We start from the raw sequence: 25,128 nt of genomic DNA, 5'->3' as shown, positions 1-25,128 counted from the left end.
ATTCATCCACTTGAGGTTCTCCTCGGATGGAGCAGCTGCTACTACCAGGACACCCACCACAAGCGAGCAACGGTCCGTGCTGTTGCAACCTGCAGGGACCGCTGGCTTGCCAAAATTGACAAAGCACTGTTTGAAACTGGAACCCTACAGAAGGTGGTCAGAGACAAAACCTGAACAACGGTATCATGGGTAGCTCCAAGACTGCAGATTTTGGTCTGCGGTGACGAGAGCGCTTTAGCCTGAGTCCCGTGCTTTTCATTCTGAGAGTGGTTTCTGTAAGCACTGCTGGTATAGTCGTGGATCGGGGCAGGGGGGTGGGGAACCAGTTCTTACAGGTAGGAGACCCTTCAGCCTGAAAAGAAAGATAGCACTTTCTAAAGGAAAGAGAGAGGAGGGTTGATGTTCTCTCCCAGGAGGGGTGAGGAGGAGTTTCAAAGGAGGCCACTGCTAGGTGGACTGTTTGGGCTACAACTGAACCCTGTAAACAGCTCCTCCCCTGACACTGAACTCCGCCAAAGCTGCCCTCGTTTGGGGGCACAGGGTGAATGGGTGGTGTCGCTGTGCCTGCGCGGTGTGTAAGAAGTTCAGGTAAACTCAGTATTCCAGGTCCCTCAGCTGTTCAATAAAGCAGTTCCTCACTTTTGACGTGCACCGTGTGGAGCTTGTTGTACAGGTGGTCCAGGAAACTCAGTGTGGGCTCAGCCGGTCTCAGAGAAGCATCTGCAGTTGCATAGGCAGTCGGGTGGGGGTGTGTTGGGGACAACCCTTTAGACCTAGTTGGCTTCCAGGTACAGCCTAAGGGGACGGGAGGAAAATAGGGACGGCATCAAGAATCCACAGCTGCCTAGGTGAGACCATGTCACCTTTGCTGCAGCTCATGAGACTCAGCAGAGTGTTGTGGGGGCTTTTCCAAGACGGGCTCCCATGGGGATCCGGTTTCAGGGATTTTTCTGTATGGCCAGGGCTCATCAGGAGCCAAGTATTGCTCATGTTTAAGCAAACTCTCTCCCTGATTGCTGTGTGGCCCACCATGGTGCCCCTGCCTTTTCATGGGATGGGAGCTCAGGTGGAGTGTCAGCTGGTGGTTTGTAGCAACCAACAAGGAGATCTAGCTCGTGCTGTTGACTAAATGATGTCCTGTCGTTAGCCAAGGGCCTTTCTTAGGCTCAGTAGATTTCAGACTTGCTGTCAAGCACAACATCTTTGAAAGCAACGCCAGCAGTTCTGCCTTCCTGCCAGGTACCTTGTTCCCTGGGTAGGTCTCACTGAATCCTCACATCCCTGTAAGGCAGCTGCTGACACTGTCACCACCGTGAGGAGACTGAGGCTCAGAGAGGTTAAGTAACACGCCTGCGGTAACAGAGCTTGGACATGGCTGGGCTGGGATGCCAACCTCAGCCTTCCAAGTGAGATCCCTGGCTCTCACCCACGGTGCAGGAGAGCCTCAGGCCTGGGTCCCTATTTCCGCCTCACCTCAGTGGTCAGCGGTCTCTGTGCCTGGATTGAGATGGGGCGTCATGGAGTGGTGCCCCCTATGTGGGTATGTCGTGAACCAAGATGAAAAATGAGCTGGTGCAGTGCTTAGCTTTCAGCAAACAGCTGATCTTATCCAGTGATGAGATCATAAGCTTTTATTACTAACGCAGAGATTAGGATGAAGAGGAATTGGGCAATATTCATCATGGGGTCAGTCTTGTTCAGACCCTCATCCCTTCTATGCATGCCCCACAATGCATTGTAGGCAGGAGACAGAGGGATTGATGCTGTAGATTAAAACCTTAAACTGGAGGGGTATATGTGCTGGAGTGCATGGGGAAAGGGAAATGGCATAAGAGGAAGGGGCTTTTGATCAGGCACACGTGGCTGCCCATCCTATGCCTGGAAGGTGTCTTTGTTGAGATGCAAATTGCATAGCCATCCTGTGACCAAGGTGCTTAACCAGAAAGACCATTCCTTCCCCTCTAGCTACAAGATTAATTTTGTAAGCCTGCATTTTCTGTTTTATGATGCAACACGTTAGAAGTCGCCAGTAGAAACTGTCATCCCCCCCTCCCCCACCAAGCCAGGGTGCATACTTAAGACAATTAAGTAGTCAAGGAGACCTTGGGAAGCAAAACTCAATCTGGGAAAGCAGCTGCTTTCCCTCAGGGAGAACGAGATACAGATGCTGCTCTGGGTGGACAGACATCCCATGCTGGACCTCCCAGTCCCAACCTGAAAAGAACGGTTGCAGGGGTCAAACACCAGGGCAGATCCAAGACACATTTCTCTCTGACGTGGTCAGGGGAAAGAAGACGTGTGTTAAGGACGGGGGCAAGTGCCCTGTCATGGAGAGATCACGGAGACGCAGGGCGTGTAATAGAGTCTCTGTGGGTGGGGGCCCATGTCTATGCGGAGGAGAGGCAGGAGGAAGGACGCCTTCCATCCTGTGGGTGCTCAGCAGTGGGTGAAGAGGGGGCCAGCCCCGTCACCAGCGTACCCATCTGCAGTATGCCTTCCCATGAGCTATCCTGAGGGCGTGGTACGGGGTCTCTGTGGAGGACTTTGCTGCCCCTGCCTGTGACTGTGCTACAACGGTGGTTGGCTCCAGCCTTGACCATGGACACCTGTCCAAGATTCTGCTCAGTGTTTGCAAACGTTAATCCCGTGCAGCGCTTCAAAGCCAGTGAGTTCCGTGAAGGAGCTCTGAACCTGCTGAGTCGGTGACTTCCATCTGGTTCTACCTGACCCAGGGGCTCTCAGAAGAAGACATGTCCTGGTTTGAAGGAAGGTTGGGCCTGATCCCGGAAACACAAATGTTTGAATCAGCCGTGACATTTTGAAATGAGCATGTGTGGCCCAGAATGTGGGACATGCTGACAGGTCACCCATCTGTCTGGGTGGGCTTTCTATTGAGGTCACTTGCTAAGTGTCCTATGATGTCACTGTCAAGCAACCTGGCTGCCATTGTGACACCTGGGGCTGCATTGTGAGCCCAGCGCTGGGGGCTAAGCCTCACCCTTGTTGCTAGGAAGGAAGCAGAGCCTTCACTTTGCATGGATAGTGGCAAGAAAAGCAGTCCCCCAAGCCAGGACCCAGGCTCGAGCATGGCCCATTCTCCCCCAAGGGCTGGGGCACCCCGAACTGTCAGTGCGGGCCCTGCTCCTCCAGCAGTTCCAGCAGGGGCCTGGGATGACCCCCTGCCACCTGGCTGCCCCAACGGGAGATTCCTGCTCGAAGACACTGCTTTCCAAACGCCGACTGAAAGGCCTTCCTTGAGAAGGCCAGGCCCAGGCACGAACACCCTGTCCCTGAGGGACGGGAGCCTGTTTTCTCTCCCCTTCCCCAAGAAACTGTGGAACATCGTGAGCAGCAATCAGTTTGTGTCCATTTGGTGGGAGTGTAACGGCGCGTGCATCGGGATCAACGAGAAACTATTTCAAAAAGAGATTTTGGACCGGGACGGTGCTGACAAAGTGTTTGCAACGCACTATATGAAGAGCTTCATCCGCCAGCTCAACCTCTACGGCTTCAGCAAAATGCACCAGATTGCTTGGCGACCTGTCTGCCGCGCTAGATGGTTCACAGAAGAAAGATCAGTGTGTGTCGTGAGCAAGGTAACAACTGAGGGCCTCCCTCCCAGGGCTAAGGCGGTGGGCTCGGGGACAGGGTCATTGAACTCCCAGGGCAGCCTCTGGGGAGCGGGGCACCTAGGGCGAGGTGCAGGACAGCTCCTAGGCCTGTGTCCCCTCTGGGTGGTGGTGACAATGACTGAGCGTTATTTTGGGGAGAGGGTTTCAAAGATGATAGCTGTGACATCTCAGGATCTGTGTTCCCTCCTGCGACTGACACGCCCTATGACACCACAGCTCTTGAACTTGTCCCCTAGCTAGCCGTGCTGTTCCCTTCCTCTGCAAACAGCAGGGCCCCGCAAGCTGGACTCGAGGTGCTGCCCTAAGCCATTTAACGAGAGTGCTGAAGGCAGAGTACCGGGCCTGTGGAGCCCGGCCAGTGGCCCCAGGTGGTGAAGAGCCCGTGGCTCCCAGCAAGGGATTGGGTCTATTGCCAGGTCCATGTCGTCGTGAAGGCTGCGAGTCTTTATCAGTCTCAGTGCCATTTCAGAGTCCCCTTGCGGTCGGTTGTGTACTTGGACCTTGGTGGGTTGTTTACTTGGATTTTTGCTCTTTGAGTCCTGTTCCAGGGGTGAAATGCCGGTCGGAGGTTGGGGAATGTTGAGGGTTAACAGTCGTGTTTCCAGCTACCACCTGGGACTGTGACCTTTGTCAGAAGGCCGCCAGGACGGCTAGTGACACTGCTTGGGTGGAGATTTGTTTTTAGTTGCTGTCAGTTCTCCTGTGACGTCACTTTCATTTCTTTTTCTTTTTAAAATGTGGATCTTAGTTACACTTCTACTATTGCCCCTACTTTAAAAGAGACTTCCCTGAGCTTCTCCTGAAGATGAAGAGAAGAGTGGGCGTAACAGGGTCATCCAAAGCCGTCGTGCACGTGTACTCCCAGCAGAGGGAGAGCCAGCCCGAAGCCCCAAGATCTCCTTCAGCACCTACAGCCATGGAGCGACAGGAAGCTCCCACGTGTCCCAGTGAGAACAAGCCGGCGGGCCTGGGGAACCCAGAACTGCCCGATGCCATGCCCGGAAGCAGCACTACTGGCTGGGCGCCACCAGCAACTGCAGCAAGGGCCCTTGAGGATGTTGGGAGGAACATGGAGGCTGCGGCCCTCTTGTCAACGCGGTCTCCCCGCCAGCCAGAGAGGACCCAGGCTCCCTGGGCTGCCCCTGGTGCCGAGGCCACCATCCTCGCACAGCCCCCCTGGGCTGTCCGTGTCAGGGCTGCTGCACAGATATGTTCCTTTGGGCCAATGGTGGGTCTGCAAGCTGAGCCTCCGGGATACCACAGCTCCCCTGCCATGTTCCTGCCTTGGGCGGGCCTGTTGCCCTTCTGCTGCCCCTGGGTCCCCATGCCCATCAGGGCTATGGGGCCTGCTGCCCACATGCCTGTTTCCTCACCCCCAGCCATGCCATTCCACTGCTTCGCCAACTGCCCCTGCTTCTCAGACTACAGGCCAGCTATCATCAGGCCCCCAGGGTGTCCTGTGTTCAGGGACCACCACAGATAAGGCAGTTGTTTTCCCAGGATGTGTGCAGGCCAATAAAAGCACCAGAAAATGAGTGACCATCTATCTGAGTGATGATCCTTGTCTCTGTCACTTGTCTATCTTTGCACTTGAGTCACCCTCTGAGGTATGGTTTGCTTGCATGGTAGAAGCAAACGTAAGCACGGTCTTCCCTGGCATAACGCAGGCCCCTAGGTGACGCTCAGACAGGTTACGGGTGCAAGAAAGCCCCTCGGACAGCCTGCATCCACTCATTAAAGAGCTGTCTGTCAAATCTGCGACAGGTTCCAAACCCTGGCGTTGGTGCATAACCACCACACTGCCTTCCTGGCCACCCAGGCACAATTCCCCATCCTGTTGGTGCCTTTTATAACACTCTCTTCAACTGACAGATGAAGGAAGACCAACTCTCACTTTAGGGAAGGACTTACACGTGCCCTTCCTGTCCCCCAACATGCCGTTGTGGAGGTGACAGTCACCGCCCATGAGTCCTACAGGTTTTCTGATGAGAGGGGCTCATGAGTATGTGGGTCCCGTGGTTTACCTTTTGGCTTTGATTCCAGGTGCTGGGTCTGGGAGCTTTTTCTTTTATTTTTAGAACTGAAAATTGCAAGGATGTGATAGTTGTGCTTAGGAAGAAACCTCTTGGAAACAAGCCTTTCTCTTTACAAGTTGGTTCTGCTTGCTTGGAGTATCCACAGGAGAACACACGCTCTCGTCAATGGGCCTCCGTAAACACTGCTCTGTCCGAAAGCGCATGAGAAGGACACTTTCCAGTTCTTACCATAGATAATTAGGCATAGCACCCAAAGACTTCTGAGATCAGGTGGTGGGAGAACCCAAGCCCCAATACCCCAAGGTGGCCATTTCCTGGATTTTGAATTTGGCCCAAGGTAGGAGAGTCCTGTGAGAGCCGAAGAGTGGGTGGGAAGTGGACACTTGGGAACGGCTGACAGAAGTGCTTGTAATCCCCATCTCGCACTGCCTTGCAGGTGGAGAGCCCCGTCTAGCTGCTGTTACAAACCAGTGCTTAGGTAGAAATGGGTGCCCATCACCTTTCTACGCTTCCTGAATTTGTGAGCTCTTCCACTTTTCAGAAGGGCGTTTTTCTCATCTTGTAATTCCAAATGCCTCTTGATCTTTACTTGAGTCACGTGGAGATGGATGCTCCTTAAATCCACTTCAACCCACGGGAAACTTGCTTACATGCAGATCTACGTAGAAAGGTGTGGGTTTGCACAATGTAATACCGGGTGGTTTGCCTCTGAAAAGGATTTGCTTGAAGGACATGGTCTCGTTTACAAAGCCTAGAGTGTATGACACCAGTAGCAGACCTCCTCCGTACTTCATTCTTACCATTTACTCATTTCTCTGTTTTGAACTTAATAGTTAAAGGAAATATGCCGACCTTGAGTCCCTCTGAGCTAGGGCAGAGGGCTGCTTTCTAGAAACATCTGGGAGTAAGTGAGTGTGAACAGGTTTTAAGGGCTGTGTCCTGACAGCTAAACCAAGTCTTGAAAATACAGACCAGGATGATCCAGGGCACGGTATTTCACTGTTGCTTCCAGGACACGATAAGGTGACAGTGATTAGAAAAGTGTAAAATATGACTGAACTAGAAGTGGTTCTAGACCTAGAGAGGACTGCATGAAATGTACAGAAGGTATGTAAAGTGTGACATTTAATGCTAAAGTCGTACACCCAGGTGGTTCTGATGTCTGGGTGATAGGAAATACCTAGACACACACGTGTGTGTATGTCTATGTATATATTATGTATACACACACATAATGAGAGTAACAATAGCTAGGCCTTTCGAAAGCACAATTCGACATGGTTACTTTGGGCACCTGCTCTGTGTCTACTGCCATGGTCCATACAGCTTCCTAAACACCTGACAGAACCTTCCAGAAGCTATTGAATTGGTTTGACCTCATCAGTACAAGTGTAGAGTCATTGCCTGTGTCTTGTGTTGAGGGAGAGCATGGACACCCTGGACTCACTTGCCACTGAGCACCGCCCAGACTTCCTTTAGCCCAAGGTCAGCTAGGTTCCAAGGTCAGTGTACCCCAAGATCACCTCTGAGGTCTCCTTTTCCCCTGCACCCTCTCCAGTGAAGGTGGCTACAGCCAAACAATGACAAATGAGAAAGTGGAAAATAGGGTAGCACCCTCTCCCACGGTCTGACCAAACCCAAGAACCCCAGTTCTGTGGGAATGTGTCCACGACCTCCCTGTGTGTGCTGCCTCTTAGGGCTTAGTGACAATGGCATTCTGCCATCATGGCGCCCCATGGGATGACAGACGACTGTCATAGAGGCCAGTGGGGGCTCTGGGTCATTACCACAAAGCCGGATGTTGTCAGTCAAACGGTCATATAATGGTGGGTGAAGCAGCAAGCAGTTAGGGACTGTGGTAGAGCAGCACGGAGGGCAGAAGTCCTGTTTCCAGCAAAGCCTCAGAAATCACCCCATAAGTCCTGAGGACAGTGGTTCTCACTCGAGGGTGACTTCCCCCACACCCCTGCCCCAGGACATTTGCTAATGTTTACAGATTTTGTGGGGATGTGCTACTGGCTTCTAGTGGATGGAGGGCAGGGGTTCTGCTAAATATCCTCCTATGCCCAGGACAGCCTCCATTGAGGAGAATTACCAGGTCCGATTGTGCAGTGCCCGCTGGGGACACCTGGCCCTGGTATACAACCTGCATTTCCCACCACTCCCCTTTCCTCATCCTTCCACATCGGGATCATCCCTGGGGGACTGGGCTTTCAAGGCAGGGCCCAGAGAATACAAATCCCCTTCCACTGTACAAAACAATGCAGAGGGTCAGGTACAAGTGAGGATTAGAGCGGGTGAGCATGGTGATGGCGCGGTCAGAATGAAGAAAAGTGCAGAGAAAGACAATGATGAAATCAGTGTCCCAGATGGGAACTTGTTTCAGAGGCGGCTTTGGGCTGTTTCAGATTCGTGATTTCAGAGTTTGACAGTTCAACAGACCCCTCAGAGCCCTTAGAAAATGGCTAAACTGCCAGTGGTAAAGGACCATTCCAGTGGAGTCTTGTATATAGTGGCCGCTCAGACCAAAAAAAACCCAAACCCAGTGCCGTCGACTCGATTCTGACTCATAGCCACGCTATAGGACAGAGTAGAACGGCCCCATAGAGTTTCCAAGGAGCGCCTGGCAGATTCAAACTGCTGACCTTTTAGTTAGCAGCCATAGCACTTAACCACTAAGACACCAGGGTTTCCAGAAGTGCTCCTGAAATGAGCACTGGAGTGGGATAACCATCAGGGCCCTCGAGCTGGCAAGGAGGGGGAATCGTCCTGGGAGCATTTAATCAAGGAGTCAGGAGCCAAGATGAGGAACCTCAAGGTGAGAACTGACAGGTCCATCTACCCCAGGACAGAAAGGCCCCACAGAATCCAGCTTCGGCCCTCTGTCAGCCCTGGGAGACCATGGCAGAGTGGCCGGATGTGGTGTTTCCTGACTTCTTTCTTGGGAGTCTGAGGGAGGGTTAGGTTGGTCTGAAGGGGGCAGCCTCAGGTCAGCAGACAGAGGAGTCCCAGGTTCTGCCAGGAGTCAAGGTCAGGACCCAAGGGAGAACTGAGGGGACTATGGACCCTAAAACACAGGAGCACCCCCGAAAAACCTTTTGCTGCTGTTCCTCTAGGAGGTTTTGAAGGAGCTGGGAGACTGAGGCACCTTCTGAATGCGGCCTGGAGAGTCTGAGGTCCTAACTGGGGAGGAGTCAGCGAGCAGAAGGGAGAGGACCCAGACCCTGTCAGCACTAAACATGAATATCTTCAGGACACTGAAGGTATCCCCCAGACAAAGGGGCCCCAGAATCTGAATGGGCAGGGTGTCGTCTGAGAAGGCGGCCTCAAGCAACTGAGGAGAGGGGACCCGACCCTGCTGGGAGTTAGGTGGAGGACTGGGGAGACCCTAGGTCTCAATTGAGAGGCCCCAGAGAACCTGCTCCTGCTCTCAGCTCTGGGAAACCCCAGCTACGCTATTCTGCCTGGGATCTGAGGGAGGCGGAGCGTCGTCTGTCAGGGTGGTCTCAGATCATCAGAGGGGAGGGGTCCCGGCACTACCTGGGGTCAGGGGGAGGATTGGGGAGACAGTAGGTCTCAATCGAGAGGCCCCAGAGAACCTGCTCCTGCGATCAGCCCTGGGAAACCCCAGCTACCCCTCAATTCCACCCGGGATCTGAGGGAGGCCGAGTGCTGTCTGTCAGGGCGGTCTCAGATCATCAGAGGGGAGGGGTCCCGGCACTGCCTGGAGTCAGGGGGAGGATTGGGGAGACCCTAGGTCTAAATTGAGAGGCCCCAGAGAACCCACCCCAGCTGTCAGCTGTGGGAAACCCAAGCTATCCCTCAATTCGGCCCTGGGATCTGAGGAAGGCGCAGTGGGGTGTGGAGGGCCGTCTCAGATCGTCAGAGGGGAGGGGTCCAGAACCTGCCAGGAGTTAAGGGGAGGATTGAGAGGATCTGGATCTCAGAACAGAGGGGCCCCAGAGAACTCACTCCTGTCGTCAGCCCTGGGAAACCCCGACTACCCCTCAACTCAGTCTGGGATCTGAGGAAGGCGGGGCAGAGTATGAGAGGGTGGCCTCAGATCATAGGAAGGGAGAGGTTGAGGATCTGTGAAGCGTCAAGGGGAGTACTTAGGGGACCCCAGATCTCAGAAGAAAGGGGCCCCTAGATAACACACCCCTGCTGTCGGCCTTGGGAAATCCCAAAACCAAAAAATAAATAAACCCATCGCCATCCAGTCAATTCCAACTCATAGCGACCCTACAGGACAGAGTAGAACGGCCCCATAGAGTTTCCAAGGAGCACCTGATGAATTCGAACTGCCGCCTCATCTTTGTGTTTTCTTGGAGGTTTTCCAATGGTGTTCCTTTTCATAGAAGGTTCGATGAGCTTCAGCATCATTAAAGTTTATGAACGACATAGGTCATGTGTTTCTTGCTGTTTATGTATCAGGTTCAAGAGTAAGAGTTTTGCTATTTGGTGAAACAAATGGGAAACCTTCCACTTTGTGCTGTGGACTGGGGAATGAAATCCTGACACACAGCACATGGGTGAACCTTGAAAGCATTATGTTGCGTGAAATAAGGCAGACAGAAAAGTACAAATGTTGTAACGTCGCACTATCGATCTTTCTAGAATAGGCAAATGCATAGAGACAAATGTGGATTCCTGGTTACTTGGGGCTGGAGCAGGGGGTAATGGAAAGTTACTGCTTAACAAGTATGCACCGCGTTTCTGTTGGTGGTGATGAGATACTTTAGGAAATAAGCGGTGATGGTTGTACAACATGGAGAATGTAATCAATGCCGCCGAAGTTGACGCTTAAAAAAGGTTCGGATGGCAAATTCTTATTTTCCATATTTTCCCTCAATAAAATAAAAGAGAAAAACATACAATATTAACTTTTGGGTGCCCGTTTCCTTTTTAGTCTTTTATTGTGTAACACTAAAAGTTACGTACCTGGATTTGCTTGGCTGATTCCTGAATGTAGGAGAAATTAAACTTTAATAAATGAAAGTCTCTGCTCACTGGCTCATTTTTCCCCCAAACATGAATTGAGCATCTGTTGTTTGGGAGACGCGGTGTTGCGGGGGGACAGGGAGAGGTCCTCATAGAATGGTAGTATCCAGGAGCAGCAGTCATACAGGAGGAGGGTGCCATGTCCCCTAAGACCTGCAGGCCCAGTACAAGAGGGTTTGGGGGGCTGGGGTCCCGGGGGGGAGCCGCCACAAGTTAATGCCCTAGCCAGGGCAGCTTGGGGCTTTGGGAAGCTGTAGTTGCCTGTGTGGAGTTCGCTGTAAAGAAGGTGGTGTGACCAGGTGGCCCGACTCTAAGATGGTGTCTTTGAGGAGAGACAGAAGCCTGCATGGAAATCTGCTCTTCACGGGTACTTTTGGGTCCTGGAGAAGCCAGAGAGAAAGCTCCACCTCGGGCAGGTATGGGCGTTGTCTCCTGCTATTGTCCCAGTGCAGGTGAGCCCAGTGCAGAGCCAGCTGCTTATGCCTGCAAGGAGTTCCTGAGAAGTGGAGGTGAGGCTCCCTTGCCGTGAGGCCCAGGAGCACTGGGCTTCCTTCCACTCTCTCACTGGCCAGCGACAGCCCAGCCCCTCCACTGAGAGGACATTTTCCCTAGGTCACCTTCAGTGCACTTTGGTCAACTTTAAAGAAGGACCGGTGGTTGGTGGGGTGGAAGGAATGAAAACAGCGGTTTGAATGGAAGAGCAGCTGGGAGGGAGGGAAGGACTTGGTCCTTGACTCAAATTCTAGGAGCTTCCAGTGGCACCCAGCTGGGGACGACACCCCTACACCCAAATTAAATAACGCCTCCTCTAGGACGGAATGTTTCCTAAGTCTTTTTTAAGAAATGGCATTTTTGGCTGATTTAGTATTTGGTGTCCCACTGAGCTTCATACAATGTGAGAGGCGTGGGTAATGAAAACATTCCCAGAGGAAAAGGTGATGAGGTGTGGCATCAAAAGGGTCCTAGAAATAACTGCCATTCATTAAAGACCCACGATCTGCCAGGCACTCTGCCAGGTGCTTTACTTATGCCACATGCATTCTACCAGTCCCACAATATGGTGACCAAACCCATTCTGCAGATGAAGAACCCAAGGCTCTAGGGCTTGGTCATTTCCCCACGATCACACGGCTGGCAAGTGCCGGGACTGGGACTAGTACCTCGCCAAAGTACTAACAACTGCCTAAGCCTTGGTGGGTGAAGATGAGACACAAGCACCATTTGGGGATTGTCTGTGGCTCTATTCCCCTGGTGTGATGGTTTAGGTTGTGTGTCCCCTTGGCTGGGCCATGATTCTCAGTGGTTTGGCAGTTATGTCATTATGTAGTCATCCTTCATGATGCCATCAGCCAATTAGTTGTAAGTGGAGTTTCCTTGGGGTTGTGGCCTACATCCAAAATATATATGGGACCTTCTGGCAAAGCTTGCTTGCCTGCTCTGGATCCTGTACCCGGCTCATCATCATCTGGGATATGAGCCAACAGCCTGCCATCTGATCTGCTGATTTTGGGTTCGTCAGCGCCTGCAGCTACATGAGTCAGGACAATCCCCCAGCCTGATGCCTGACCCAGGGACATGGGACTTGCCAGTGTCTACAACGCCGTTATCCATTTTCTGAAGAAAAATCTCTTTCTCTCTTCCTCTATGTGTTACTGGTTTTGCTTCTGTACAGAACCCAACCTAAGACGTCTGGGATCCTCCTGCCTGAGCCCCCGGTTCCTTGAGAGCTGACTCTTCTCAGGGGCTGGCATCTTTGTCCCATCCCCGCACCTTCCCCGGCCCCCCGCCCCCATCCCATGTCCTCCTCTCCAACTCTGGAACGTGGCCTGGGACCCATTCATCCCTGCTACCAGAAGAACAGCCCAGAGTCATTTGCCCCCTCCCCCCATGAGCAGTCCTCCTCCCTACAGAAGTCCCCTGGCTGCTCTCCCCCTCCCCCTGGAAGCCCTCACACGGCAAAAGCCCCTTCGACAGAAATGTTTGCTTTGGACAGTGATGTTTAGATGTTTCCAAGTGGGCTGGTGAGTTGGGTCTGATTTGGCCTACCATCTATAGTCTTGGGATATAGCACTGCTGTGCTAAGAAGCCCTAGTGGCACAGTGGTTATGGTGCTTGGCTGCTAACAGAAAGGTCAGTGGTTCGAACCCACCAGCTGCTTTGTTGGAGAAAGGTGTCACAGTCTCCTACCATAAAGATTTACTGCCTTGGAAACCCTATGGGGCCTTCCAGTTTTGCTATATGTTGTGGAAATCGACTTGAGAGCAATGGGTTTGGTTTTGGTGGGTTCTATAAAATTTATATAACACTGATGTTCTATAAAGGCAGGCCTTGAATGTCACAGGAGCTGGTGTGTACTGGCAACGGGCAGCTCTAAACTATGTCAGGAAACACCTTGCTGGGCCCGGGGTGGACGAGCTGCAGGCGGGACGGGCTGGTGCAGGGGGGAGCTGTAGGGAGGGACAAGGAGGGGTGAAGGAGAGAGGTGGCCAGGGGCCACACAGCACGAGTCTGGCCCCAGGCTGGCCACAGGCCCCAGAGCTTGGCACTGTTCTCCATTTCCACATGTCTGTGTGCAGCCTCAGTGAGTCAAGACTGAAATCGCTTCCTTTGGGGTTGTGGTCCTGTGGCTGAGTCCGCTGAGTTCTGCTCGGGTCTCCTGATCGCCAGGACTCACTCCATAAGGTGAGTCATCCCAGGGTGCCTTTGAGCACTGAAGACCAAACCAGTCATTTCTCTCAACGCGGTAGTTACCTGATAAAAACTGTCTGGAGGTGGGGGCCCAAGACCCCTAGTTGACATTCCGGGACTTGGAAGGCTTAGTTGAGGGAGGGTGGCATTTTATACCCTTTCCCTTGACTATATCAAAGTCAGCGCTGTGAGGATTTCCTCCTCAGGGGCCTAGATAGGCCTGACGTCTTAGACTCTCAGTTCTCTAGTGCTGCTATCACAGAAATACTGCAAGTGGGTGGCTTTCACAAACAGAAATTTAATTTTTTTTGTCCCAGTTAAGGAGGCTAGAGGTCCAAATTCAGGATGCCGGCTGTAGGGGAAGGTTTTCTCTCCATGGGTTCTAAAGGAAGGTCCTTGTCTCTTCATGAGTTTTTGCTACTGGGTGATCTTTGTGTGGGCTGGCATCCCTCTTGCCCCATGCTTGCTCTCTTGCCTGTTTACTCTCTGATATATCTCACAAGAAATTGACTTAAGAAGCACCCTACGCTAATACTGCCTTGCTAATATAACAAAGAAAATCCATTTCCAAATGGGATTATAACTACAGGTATACTCGTTGCCATCCAGTGGATCCCCACTGATAGCGACCCCACAGGACCAAGTGGAACTGTCTCATAAAGTTTCTAAGGAGCAGCTGGTGGATTTGAACTGCCATACCTTTTGGTTAGGAGCTGAGCTCTTAACCACTGCACCACCAGGAATCTAACCACAAGTATAGGGGTTAGGGATTACCACACATATTTTAGGGGGACACAATTCAATCCATAACAGACTCTTCCTCCCAGTGGACAGACATCCTGTGACAGTTAGAACGACGAGGAATGTCAGGGAACAATGGTCTGGCAGAAGCCATAGGACACAGCGTGTCCAAGTCAAAGCCAACACATGGTCTTTACTGGAGGCCATCACTGTGGTTTCCCAAGTTGTCTTCTTCCCCACCAATGACCTTCCGTGCCACCCAATGGCCAAATCCCTCCACGTAGGTCTTCTGTAGAGTTCACGGACTGCATAGGCCACATGAAACTTTCCCTTCTGTCCTTAAGAAAAGCTTGCTTAAGAAAAAGCCCTGTGGTCTGTAACCGACGGAAGCTGGCTGTTTAACTGAAGATTCTAGGCACCTCCTTCGAGAATGCCTCCAGTCTTTCCCACTTAAATTCTTAGCCTCAGAGCACATATCCCCAAGGCACTGGTGACTTGACCCAACGGTGGTATGGTCTTGGGTACAAAGTGCTCCTGATGGTAGCCTAGTTCCATGGGTACTCAGGGTACCAGAAAGAGATACAAAGTCCACCTGGCCCCGTCTGTTGATGACAAGCCAGAAGGAGAGGTCCCGTCGAATCCTGTCCTGATCCAAAGTTGGCTTCCAGAGAGATTTTGGATGAGCATGGTGGCCGAGACACGAGCCAAGAAGCCTCTCGCGGGCCATCCTGGGTTGTGGAGTGGAGGCATGGTGAAGGCTGAGAGGCCTTGGCAGTGAAATGTACCTTGAGAGATTCTCTCTCCAAGCCCTCTTGGTACCCTCTTTTAGAAACTAAGTAGGAGCGAGTAATACTCACTGCAGAGCTGGGACAGGAACCAGGGGCCCTTCACTCCGGGGCCTTGCAGCCGCACTCCCTCCCTAGAAAGTGAATATTGAGAACAAATTGTCCACAAAGGCCAGGGAGCATGTATCACCAAACACACTGCAGAACCATGTCACCTGGGGCCTATGAGGATTTGCCCTTGGGTTTTGTACCCGCACTCTCATTCGGTGTTTCCCCTAGGCTCATATACACATTGGTGGGGATTTTCACATTGGCTTCCCTTAGTCCCGTCTAGCTAAGAATGTGGAAACCCCGTTGGCGTAGTGGTTAAGTGATAGGGCTGCTAATCAAAAGGATGGCAGTTCAAATCCACCAGTCGCTCCTTGAAAACTCTATGGGGCAGTTCTACTCTGTCCTGTAGGGTAGCTATGAGTCAGAATGGACTTGAAGGCAACAGGAGTGGTTTGGTTGGTTTTAGGTAAGCATGTAGGAATGCCCGTGGGTCTGAGTTTGTGTACAGTAGACGTTGTGAAAAGCATCTGACACACAGCAAACAAGATCATTGCACGTGCACCCTGCAATCATGGGAATGGCGGAGAAGGACTCGGAGAGGGGTGGACGAGCTCCCGGGGTAGGGAGGACGGGGCTGGCAAGTTGGCGCAGAGTACACTGAACCTCAAATCAGGTCACTGAAAGAGGAAGTCCCAAAGGAGACCCAGAGTGGACGTGGCGCATCACACACTCAAACTCAAATCAGGTCACTGAAAGAGGAAGTCCCAAAGGAGACCCAGAGTGGACGTGGGAGGGGAGAAATGTGGGCGGAAAGCCCAGTCACAACTCCTCCTGAAGGAAGGGGCTGCAGCTTTAGAGACAGAGCCAAGGCGGCCACTGAGAGGAAGTGTTTGGGGCAGGGGATGTGGAAGGGGCAGTCAGACACAGGTACTCCTTAAATGGGTGGGCCTTGGGCCACAGGAACAGTATCCTTGGGGAAGAAATGGTAATGATCAGACAACCTGCTGCCATCTGCAGTGGGACGAGTCTTGGAGCTGAGGCGACTCAACGGGAGACTCCAAGTACAACACACACTGTGGGTATCCAGTCATGGAGCCTACGGTGCTTTGGGAGCAACCCGCTGCGCTCAGGCTGGTGCTGCATGGGGACATTTTGACAGAGTGGCAATAAAACAGGACTTTTTCCTGAGTGGTGCCAGCCAACTGGCAAGGGCAGCTGGAAGGGGGAACCCACAACAGGAAAGAGGGGTACAGGGCACGTGGTGGAGAATAGGCCAACTAGCCGCTAGCAACTGCCATCTTCTGGGAGCTACAGAGACACCAGGGAACCCTGCAACCCAGGTATACTTGGAGGTGCCAAGCTAGGACTAACCAAGGGCTGGCCTTCTCAGCCTCCCCTGTTTTGAAGGTGGGGTGGAGATGGGTTCGTGCTTTCTTTACTCATCTAGGGTCTGGCCCCACGAAAACAATGTGCCTGTCAGTAGGTGGGGGGCTTTTCTGGGAACTTGAACTCAGTCTTTCCACACTTTCAGAAAAGAAGAAATTGGTCCCTGCCACCCGGCCCCTCCCCCACTTGGCCAGGGCTGCCTGTCCCTGAGTGCCCATGAGCCTGCTTTGTGACATCACAGGACAATGACCTCAGCAGCCAGTTACCTCACCACGGAGACTCTAGAACAGTGTGGGCACTATTTACTGGGCATCCCCGGTCTGACCAAAGGCATTGGTGACTGGATCCGACAGTGGTACGGTCTTGGGTACGAAGTGCTCCTGATGCTAGCTTAGTTCCATGGCGGCTCAGGGTTGTAGAAAGAGATACAAAGTCAACCTGGCCCCATCTGTTGGTGACAAGCCAGAAGGAGGGGTCCCGTCGAATCCTGTCCCTGAGCCAAAGCTGGCTTCCGGGGAGATTTTGGACGAGCATGGTGGCCGAGACACGAGCGAAGACGCAGGCTCCCCGGACAAGCTGGAACCAGAGGGCCCAACGCCAGGCGCAGCTGTCCGGGTAGAAGAGAGTGACGCTCTCCAGCTCGCCTTCCCAAGGAAGCTGTGGATGATCGTGGAGAACGACGCGTTCAAGTCCGTGCGCTGGAGCGACAGCGGGAACACGGTGATCATCGAGAAGGACCTCTTCCAGAGGGAAGTCCTTCGCCGCAGAGGTGCAGAGAGAATTTTTGAAACGGACAGCTTGAAGGCTTTCAATCGACAGCTTAACCTCCACGGCTTCATCAAAATCCGCCCCAGCAAGGCTCTGGGGAAGACGAAAGTGATGGTAAAGTAGAAGCACCTGTGTCCCATATTGGTCCTCGACCATCTTTGTAGTATGCCGGGGTGGGGGACAGACCGAAAGGGTTTATGTTCCAGGATGAGGTTTTTCACACGAGACATTATTTACTGAGAGTCCAGAATGTCCGCTTTGAACCTATAGGTGTTGACGTTAAACTGCAGCTCCCTTAGAGGTGCCCTGTAGTGCTACCACCAACTCCAAGAGGCCAGGTCCTGTGGGATCACACAGTCACGGGTCCATCTGTGAATGTATTTCCCTTTAGAGAGCCCCTGATTTAGGGTATGGGAAAACTACACAGCCATTTTAGAAAACACATATTCTGCAGAGCACAAGGAGACCAGGATTTCGGGGCAGGGGGTGGGGATGACTCTGGGGCCCCAGGATGCCCGACACGTCCCTTGTGTTTCAGGTCTACCGCAACTGCAACTTTAAGAGGGACCAGCCTCTGCTCCTCCAAAACATCAAGAGACGACGCCAAGCCGAGGGCAGCGCTCAGCCAGCCAAGGCGCCCACCCTGCCTGCCCCCGCGGCCCCGCCTCCCAAGAGGAAGAAGCTGGCAGCGACCAGACACTCGGCTCGAATCCAGCAGAAGAACGCCATTAAGGAAAGCAAGGGGGCGTCCCCGAAGAACCCTCCCGACGTCCTGGGGCCCAGCCCCACCCCGTCCGTCAGGTCCTCTAGTATCTCGTCGGTGAGCAGTGTGGCCGAGGCCTCCATGGAGCAGCCTCCCCTCGCCCAGTGCAGCGTGCCCAGCTGGGAGAGCACCTCTCACCGTGACATGTTCGAGCCCCAGGTCAGCGCCGGGATGGTGGGGGAGGGGGAGCCGCTCACCGAGCCTGGGGGCTACTCTGATCCGTCCTCAGTCATGACCCTGTACAATGCCTGCTACTCCATCCTGCTGGCAGGCCTGTCGGTCATGGCTCCCGAGGAACCCTCCGACCCCCAGGGGGACAGCCCCTCGGACTACCACTGTTCCATCTGCGAACAGTTCAGGGATGAGCAGGCACCGTAGGCCCCCAGGCCCTGGTCAGGAGAGCCATTTTCTAACCAGGAACCTATTTTCGGCTTTCCTAAGGGTAAATAAATGATCTAATGAGAACTGCCAGTCTGTGTTGTCTCTAGCCCTCCACACTAAAGGCGTCTCATCGGTGGAAGCAGGAGGCTGACAGTCATCTCCAGCTGGGCCCTGGACCCCGCTGCTGACCGTTTCCTTTCCAGCGGCAGCATCTTCACACTTAGCACAGGGTTCTGCAGGGAGTGGGGAGGGCCAGTTTGAAGCTCTGGTCACTGAGCTCCGCCTGCTGAGCAGGTGACAAGCCAGACTTGCTGCTGCCTCACAAGGGTGTCAGCTGACACCATTGATGTCCTGGAAGTGGCAGTCTTTGGATCATGGGTCCCCTGAGTTTCTGGCCTGCAGCTGAGTGTCCCTAGCTCCAAAGAGGGCCCCTGAAACCAGGGCCACCCCATCTGCCAAGGGTCACACTAGCACGTCATTGTGGCTCAGGAGAGCTGGGTTGTTCCAGCCAAGGCTAGGAGCAAACAGCCTCTCACCCTCATAGACAATGACCGCTAGAAAGTGTGCTCGGAAATGGTAAAACAAATCCCACTACAGACTTCTCACTGTGCAAAGGCAAGCTCTAGGAGCGCTGTTTGGGATCGTCTCTAGGGACGGGAAGGAGCTGTGCAAACGTGTGTGCTGTGTGTGCTTCACTAAGCAAATCCACTGTCCAACCGAGCACGGGGAGATGGCAGAGGACGTAGCCGCTGCGTCAGTTCAGACGTTCTCTTCATTGGGGAGGAGGTCACAACGGCTGCCCAGGCGCAGGTGACATTCAGGCCCCACCCCAGCCTTTCACGAGCTCCCCCGGATGCTGCTCCACAGTCTTCCAGTTTCACCAGAGGGAAGAGAGAGGAGGGGGACAAGGGGGCCCCCAGATGCTAAACAGTCTTCTCCATGTATTTATTTGCATGATGCAGACATCAGTGTACCCAAATAGTGGCCCTGCCCAGACGTTTCCTGGTAGAGGACAAAGTCCTTGAGACATTGTCCAGGAGCACAAAGAGACACCTCCCCTGGAGAGCCCCACCCTCCCCACCACCCATCTGAGCGCGGCAGTCAGTCACAGGAAAGCACAGAGCAGGGCCTGCTCTCTGGTGCAGAGGCGACTGGGATTTCAAGAGGTTCAAGTATCCGAGTCACAGTGGTGAAGGCATTAGGCTTGCTCCTCGGTCCTGTCCCTCTCGGGGGTCCTGCCTCATCACCCCTCCTGCCCCGAGGGGATCAGATGCTCTGGGATGTCCACCTGGAAGACATCCTTGCCTCCTTTCCCGGGTACGGGCTGCAGCAGCCAGCGTGGGTTAGAGAGCGCCGTCAGGTACTTGTCCTTCAAATCGGTGAGCAGGGCTCGGGTTTCCAGCTGTACAGCCTCCTCCGGAGCTAGGTCTTTGGGGAACTGCACGGTTTCTCCCAAGTCAACGAGCCCTGCACACGGACAAGAGAAACACGACTGTTTCTGCCTTCCAGGTCCGAGCCTGCATGTGCGACAAACTCATTCAAAGTGACAATCACTGAGGACTGAGATGACAGCACCCCAAGGAACTCGGCGACCTGAGCCCCCCTTAGGGAGCGTCTGGACATGCCAGATGCTGCTCAGTGTGTGCCAGGGAAGGCCGAGGGAGGGCTCGAAGCTGGGAGGATGAGGGCCTGTCCTCAAGGATCCCACAAGGACTGTGCGGGGCCTGGCCAGATTCTCAGGGCAGCAGTCGGCAGGGGCCCTGGTCGCTGGGGACTCACAGGAAAGCCGATGCCTCCACAGGCCACCATCTCTCAGGTGCTGACAGTGTGGACAACTTCAGCCCCCGCGAAGTGAGGCGATTTGCCCAAGATGCTGCTGGCTGGGGGTGGAGCGGGCCTGGGACCCTAGGCCGGCAGTCGGACGCTGGGGGATCCAACCTGCCCTAAGAGCCATAATGCTTCCAGTGGTCTCTGCCAGGGACACGCACACACAAACATGCGCACACATGACAACACCTGTGGAAACGGACCTGTCCTAGCCTCTCAGATCACCGTGGGGAGCTGTGGCCCCGAGCAGGGCAAGGGCTGACCCGAGGGCGCCGACCATCGCAGACAAGGCCCCAGCTGGCCCCCGAGGTCAGCCCCCGACCCAGTGCACGCTGCCTGCCCCTGCCCTCTGCATGTAGCTGCTCCCAGCCCCTCAGGACCCCACTCAGCAGTAAAGAGAAGGTGGAGCCTCCAGCAGCTGGGCCTGGTGTCACTTGCCTGCAATCACCCCTCGGCCGAATCGCTCCCCCTCCTGGATCAGGGCCTGGACCTGGGCCGGCGTCATTCCCAGCCTGTTCAGCAGCAGCTCCCGCCAGGTGTCGTCTTCCCAGTCCCTGTGGGCGATGTGTATGGCCAGGGTCCGGTTGCAGTGGCCGCTCAGCAGGGGACGCCAGCGCGTCTCCAGGGTCTTGACTCGATTCAAGACCAAGCCGGCATAGGGCTGCCGGAAGGAGAGGCAGGCGAACTTCATCTCCGCGAGCTTTCTGCTCCTCCTCTTAGTGTGGCTAGGGACAGAGGACGCACCGTGCGTGGACCAGAGTCACCCACCAGGCCTCTAAGCCACAGCCTGTGGGCCTGACGGCCCCGGCGTGCCCCGAAACTGCACTGTCTTTGACTGGGGAGCAGAAAGCCTTTGCTCCTTCCCTATGCACACTGGGACACTGCGTCCCCACCATGGTGGGACACATGGGAGCGTGTGGATCCAGTGACTGGTGCTCATCTGAGTTAAAGCCAGGACAGCGTGCAGTGGGTGCAGCCCAGAGGTCACCTGAGGGTACACAGGAAGGCCTGGGCCTGGGGGGGAAGGGGGACTCCAGCCCTCAGCCCTCTCTCATGCACTTGTGGGGATGCTGCAGGGCTCCCTCCCGCCCCATTACCCAGGGGGCACTGCAGGCCCCACCTGCCTGGCTCCTCCCCTGGGCTGCTCAACATTCACCCTTGGCCCTGGGACACCCTGCCACCCCCACCTCACAAAACCCCGTGGGGTTCTCCTCCTGACCCCTTGAAGCAACATTCCCTCAGTTCTTTCCCCCACCATTTCTGTCCCCTGGCAGCAGCCGGCCCTGCCCCACCCTGAGCTCTAGGGACCCCAACGCCATCAGGGACAAGCCATCCAGAGCAGGAAAGACTGGCATTAACAAGCATATGTCTTCTACCTCTGGGCCCAGAGGCTCCGTGACCACAGAGAATGGAGTTTAAAGCCCCACAGGAGCCCACAGGGTCCGAGCTACCTTCACTCCCTCCCTGAAGCAGGAAACGAGGTGCCCCTGGTCACAGGGACCCGACTTCATGCAGCCTCCCCTGGAGACTTTCTGTGTCGTCTGATGGGATCTCTCCAGCAGGACTCCCTGAGCAGCCCGCCCTTCCGCTCTCCTGGGGAGGCAGTTATGACACCCTGAGACGGTGACCTCTCCTGGAGTTAGGCGGCTGGGATACCCCCAGAGCGTCCCACACGGCCTGGGTTCTCCATCTCTCTGGTCCTTGGCTCCCTCAGGCGCACACCTCTTGTCCATGGGTCCCCGCCTCAGGGATGGCTGTGAGGAGCCGGGGACTCCTCCAGGGATGGTGCTCAGTTGGTGCGTGGGCACTGGCAGGACCTGACACTCGCTCGCCCGACTCTTGTCCCCCTCTGGAGACTGTCCTCCTCGGGGCTCCTGTGACACCAACTGCCCTACCGCCTCCTTCTTCCACCCTGGCCTCAGTCTCCTTCAGAAGACCTCTTCCTCTGCTCGCTCCTGAGGCCTGTCTCTAAGACGCCCTCCACAGCCCTTCCTCCCTCTACACTGGGCTCAGCTTCCTTGGACAACCCTGAGCACCAACCTTCTGCTTGACTTTGCCAACCTTGCTGGAGCTACAGAGCTTTGGAATACTTGCCCCAGGAGGGTAGATGCAGGCATTTGAGGCCCAAGGAGCCAAAAGGCCGAGAAACGAGAAAACAGAAGCTAAAGAGACAGGGAACACAAGTAGCTGAGCTGCCTCAGTCTCAAAAGGTATGGCCGTGACCTTGGGGGGTTTCAAAGGGTGGAGCCATGGCCACTGGTGTTTCTAAGGGTGGAGTCGCCACTCAGATGGACTACAGGAATTGTGCACCTAAACCCAAGGGAATAGAGTTGCCGTCCCAGTGGGCCTAGAAGGCAGAGTTAAAAGCCCAGGGCCGAGGGGCCTCCACTCAGAATTCGGAGAGTGTGGCTAGTACTTAGAGTCTGGAGGGCAGGGGTATTGTATAAAATTGTCTCAGAGAACAGTGAATTATTTTCCAAGCTTTGAGAGCTAATGTAATGTTTTCTGCTGACTTGCTTGCTGCCTGTTAATGCCTTCTTCTCCTGCCAGTTCCTCCCATTTGTAATGGAAATGTCTAACTTGTGTCTGTTTTGCCATTGTACCCTTGGAAGCAGATAACTTGTGTTTTAGATTTCACAGGTGAAGAAGAATTTTTGGATTTGGAATTAAGGCTTCTGCTATGATATGATGGGATGAATATGTTTTGCATGTTGCAAGGATGTGATTTCGGGGGGGGGGCAAAGGGTGGAATGTTATGGAGTGAATTGTGTCCCCCCAAAAATGTGTGTGTCAACTTGGTTAGGCCATGACTCCAAGCATTGTGTGGTTGTCCTCCATTTTGTGATTGTAATTTTATGTTAAGAGGATTAGGGTGCAATGTTAACATCACCCTCACTCCGGTCACTTCCCTGATCCAAGGTAGAGGCAGTGACCCAGGGGTGTGGCTTCCACCACTTTTCATCTCCCAAGAGATAAAAAGGAACGGGAAGCAACAGAGAGTTGGGGACCTCATACCACCAAGAAAGCAGCACTGTGAGCAGAGCGTGTCCTTTGGACCTGGGGTCCCTGCGCCTGAGAAGCTCCTCGAACAGGGGAGGACTGATGACAAGGGCCCACCTCCAGAGCTGACAGAGAGAGCCTTCCCGTGGAGCTGATGCCCTGAATTTGGACTTGTAACCTACTAGACTATGAAAAAATAAATTTCTCTATGTGAAAGCGACGTACTTCTGGTACTCCTGTCACGGCAGCACTAGATGACTAAGACAAGGTTCCCCTGCCATGGTTTTCACTGGATTTGGGTTATTTGCGAGGGCGGTCGGCTGCTCCCACGTGGAAGGCCGTTGCTATTTCTTGTATCAGGGCCTATACCTAGCCTGAAGGTCGCCTGGTTCCTTGGCTGATGGACCCTTGTCACCAACTGCACAGGATCCCAAGGACAACGCCCGAGAGAACGGATGGGATCCAGTCCCCTCCTGCCTTGTGCGCACAGAGTACCTGTTTTGTGGCTGAGGAGCGATGTTCCTGCACGTGTTTCAGCTCCTTCACCTGTAGAAGGACAAGGATGATGAGAAACAGCCACAGTACAAGGCAGCAATGTTGGGGAAGGGTGGTGTCATGGATTGAATTGTTTCCCCCCAAAATATGTGTCAACTGGGTTATGCTATGACCGCCAGTATTGTGTGGTTGTCCCCCATTTTGTGATTGATGTAATTTTCCTGTGTTGTAAATCCTAATCTGCACCCCTGGTTAATGAAGTAAGATTAGGCTATGTTAAAGAGGATTAGGGTGGGATAGATGTCACATCCCTGACCCAATGTAAAGGGTGTTTGCCTAGGGTGTGGCCTGCATCACGTTTTACCTTACAAGAGGCAAAAGAGAGAATGCATCAGGGAAACATGGGGGACCTCATACCACAAAGAAAGCAGTGCCGGGAGCAGAGGGCGTCCTTTGGACCTGGGGTTCCCCCTCAGAGAAACTCCTAGTCCAGGGGAAGACTGAGGACAAGGACCTTCCTCCAGAGAAAGCCTTCCCCTGGAGCTGGTGTTTCTAACCTCCTAGGCTGTGAGAGAATAAATTTCTGTTTGTTAAGGCCATCCGCTCGTGGTATTTCTCTCGAAGCAGCACTAGATGACGGTGACGGGGGCGGGGGCAGAAAGGTGTCGGCAGGGGTGGAGGTTAGAAGAAGTCTGAAGGCTGGGGCCAGGCGGTCAGGCTGATGGGAAACACAGCCTCCACCTCCCTCAGGGCATGGTCCCTCCTCCTGGCTGGGGGAGCGTACCCTGGAGGCATAGTCAGCAGCACAGACATCCTTTCCTCTGAGTGGGCCCCCCCTACCCGGAAGAGACGAGAGAAATGACCCGTGACCCCCACTGTCACAGGGACAGGAAGCAGGACCTCGGCTGCCCGGCAAGTGTTTCCACCCCTCGGCCCCCAGGTACCATCCCGCGGAGGGTGGAGCTGACAGCAGGGTCCAGGGCTGTCACTGGGGGGCGGGTCTCAGGCCTTCAGGTCCCAGGCTTGCGAGGGGGACGGGGGGAGGTCCCGCGCCAGGAAGAACGGCGCCCACAGTATTTGGTCCCCAGGGTCAAGGGCGCCCGCGCGGGCCCGCGCTTCGCGGCCTCAGGGGACAGATCGTGGAGAGAGACCGAGTTAAGGCACCACTGACGCCCCGCCTTCCAGGGGACAAGGGCCAACCGGAAGCCACGCACGCACTTACGCGGTCACGTAATGACGAAAGCACGCACACACGCACACACGCTCAGTCTCCCTGGAAGGTATCGTCAGCGTGGTCAGGAAGCGCTGCTGAGGCCGAGGCTGGCGTGGGTGGGCCAGAGGAGGGCGGTCGGAAGGAGTTGGGGAGGAGTACACGGAGCTGGGGGCGTGGCGAAGACGAAAAGGGGCGTGGCGAAGGCGTTGGGGGCGCGGCTTGGGAAGTGGAGGGGCGGGACTGGGGAGGTGGAGGGGCGGGGCTGAGTTGGCGGAGGGGCGGGGCGGGCTAAGGTGGCGGAGGGGCGTGGCTCCGGCATTAGGGGGCGGGGCTGTGGGGATAATGAGCTGTTGGGCGGGTA

At 54.4% G+C, this 25,128-nt stretch overlaps 4 protein-coding genes and 1 long non-coding RNA gene across 13 annotated transcripts in view; 3 read left to right on the top strand and 2 right to left on the bottom strand.

Annotated features, from left to right (window-relative positions):
• The window catches only part of LOC126069182 (heat shock transcription factor, X-linked member 3-like), a 124,031-nt gene extending 105,716 nt beyond the window's left edge, over nucleotides 1-18,315 (top strand). For 2 of the 5 annotated variants that reach the window (XM_049872221.1, XM_049872220.1), the window contains exons 2-3: nucleotides 16,466-17,202; nucleotides 17,627-18,315. In XM_049872221.1, coding sequence (XP_049728178.1) covers nucleotides 16,720-17,202; nucleotides 17,627-18,229 — 1,086 coding nt within the window. In that variant the 5' untranslated portion in view covers nucleotides 16,466-16,719 and the 3' untranslated portion in view covers nucleotides 18,230-18,315. Of the gene's footprint in view, nucleotides 1-320; nucleotides 336-13,253; nucleotides 13,352-14,664; nucleotides 16,275-16,465; nucleotides 17,203-17,626 lie in introns of those variants that run through there. The other 3 variants (XM_049872222.1, XM_049872225.1, XM_049872223.1) reach the window with 3 other exon arrangements.
• LOC126069185 (protein EOLA1-like) overlaps nucleotides 1-24,586 on the bottom strand; it is a 56,451-nt gene extending 31,865 nt beyond the window's left edge. The window contains exons 1-2 of one of the 3 annotated variants that reach the window (XM_049872237.1): nucleotides 24,499-24,537; nucleotides 23,555-23,605 (exon numbers count right to left, since the gene is read on the bottom strand). The gene's annotated coding sequence lies outside the window, so the exon portion shown is untranslated. The other 2 variants (XM_049872238.1, XM_049872240.1) reach the window with 2 other exon arrangements.
• LOC126069181 (heat shock transcription factor, X-linked-like) lies at nucleotides 2,502-5,167 on the top strand. Its single transcript, XM_049872219.1, has 2 exons — nucleotides 2,502-3,596; nucleotides 4,381-5,167. The coding sequence occupies exons 1-2, from the start codon at nucleotides 3,036-3,038 to the stop codon at nucleotides 5,113-5,115; spliced, it is 1,296 nt and encodes a 431-aa protein (XP_049728176.1). The 5' UTR covers nucleotides 2,502-3,035; the 3' UTR covers nucleotides 5,116-5,167.
• Nucleotides 18,124-24,537, bottom strand: LOC126069184 (protein EOLA1-like). Of its 3 annotated transcripts, none has more exons than XM_049872231.1 (4): nucleotides 24,499-24,537; nucleotides 23,555-23,605; nucleotides 20,498-20,784; nucleotides 18,124-19,699 (listed from the first exon to the last, which is right to left on the bottom strand). In XM_049872231.1, exons 3-4 carry the CDS (start codon nucleotides 20,748-20,750, stop codon nucleotides 19,476-19,478), a joined length of 477 nt encoding a protein of 158 aa, XP_049728188.1. In that variant the 5' UTR covers nucleotides 20,751-20,784; nucleotides 23,555-23,605; nucleotides 24,499-24,537; the 3' UTR covers nucleotides 18,124-19,475. The 3 variants fall into 3 exon arrangements, with proteins under 3 accessions (XP_049728188.1, XP_049728189.1, XP_049728190.1); XM_049872232.1 differs by lacking the exon at nucleotides 24,499-24,537 and adding an exon at nucleotides 24,455-24,494; XM_049872233.1 differs by lacking the exons at nucleotides 23,555-23,605; nucleotides 24,499-24,537 and adding an exon at nucleotides 23,285-23,548.
• The window catches only part of LOC126069186 (uncharacterized), a 64,709-nt gene continuing 63,986 nt past the window's right edge, over nucleotides 24,406-25,128 (top strand). Inside the window, exon 1 of the long non-coding RNA XR_007515872.1 lies at nucleotides 24,406-24,494. This is a non-coding gene — a long non-coding RNA (uncharacterized LOC126069186). The remainder of the gene's footprint in view (nucleotides 24,495-25,128) is intronic.

This window comes from Elephas maximus, chromosome X, assembly GCF_024166365.1.
Source record: "Elephas maximus indicus isolate mEleMax1 chromosome X, mEleMax1 primary haplotype, whole genome shotgun sequence".
Taxonomy (NCBI): domain Eukaryota; kingdom Metazoa; phylum Chordata; class Mammalia; order Proboscidea; family Elephantidae; genus Elephas; species Elephas maximus.
This window is presented reverse-complemented; position numbering and strand designations above follow the sequence as displayed.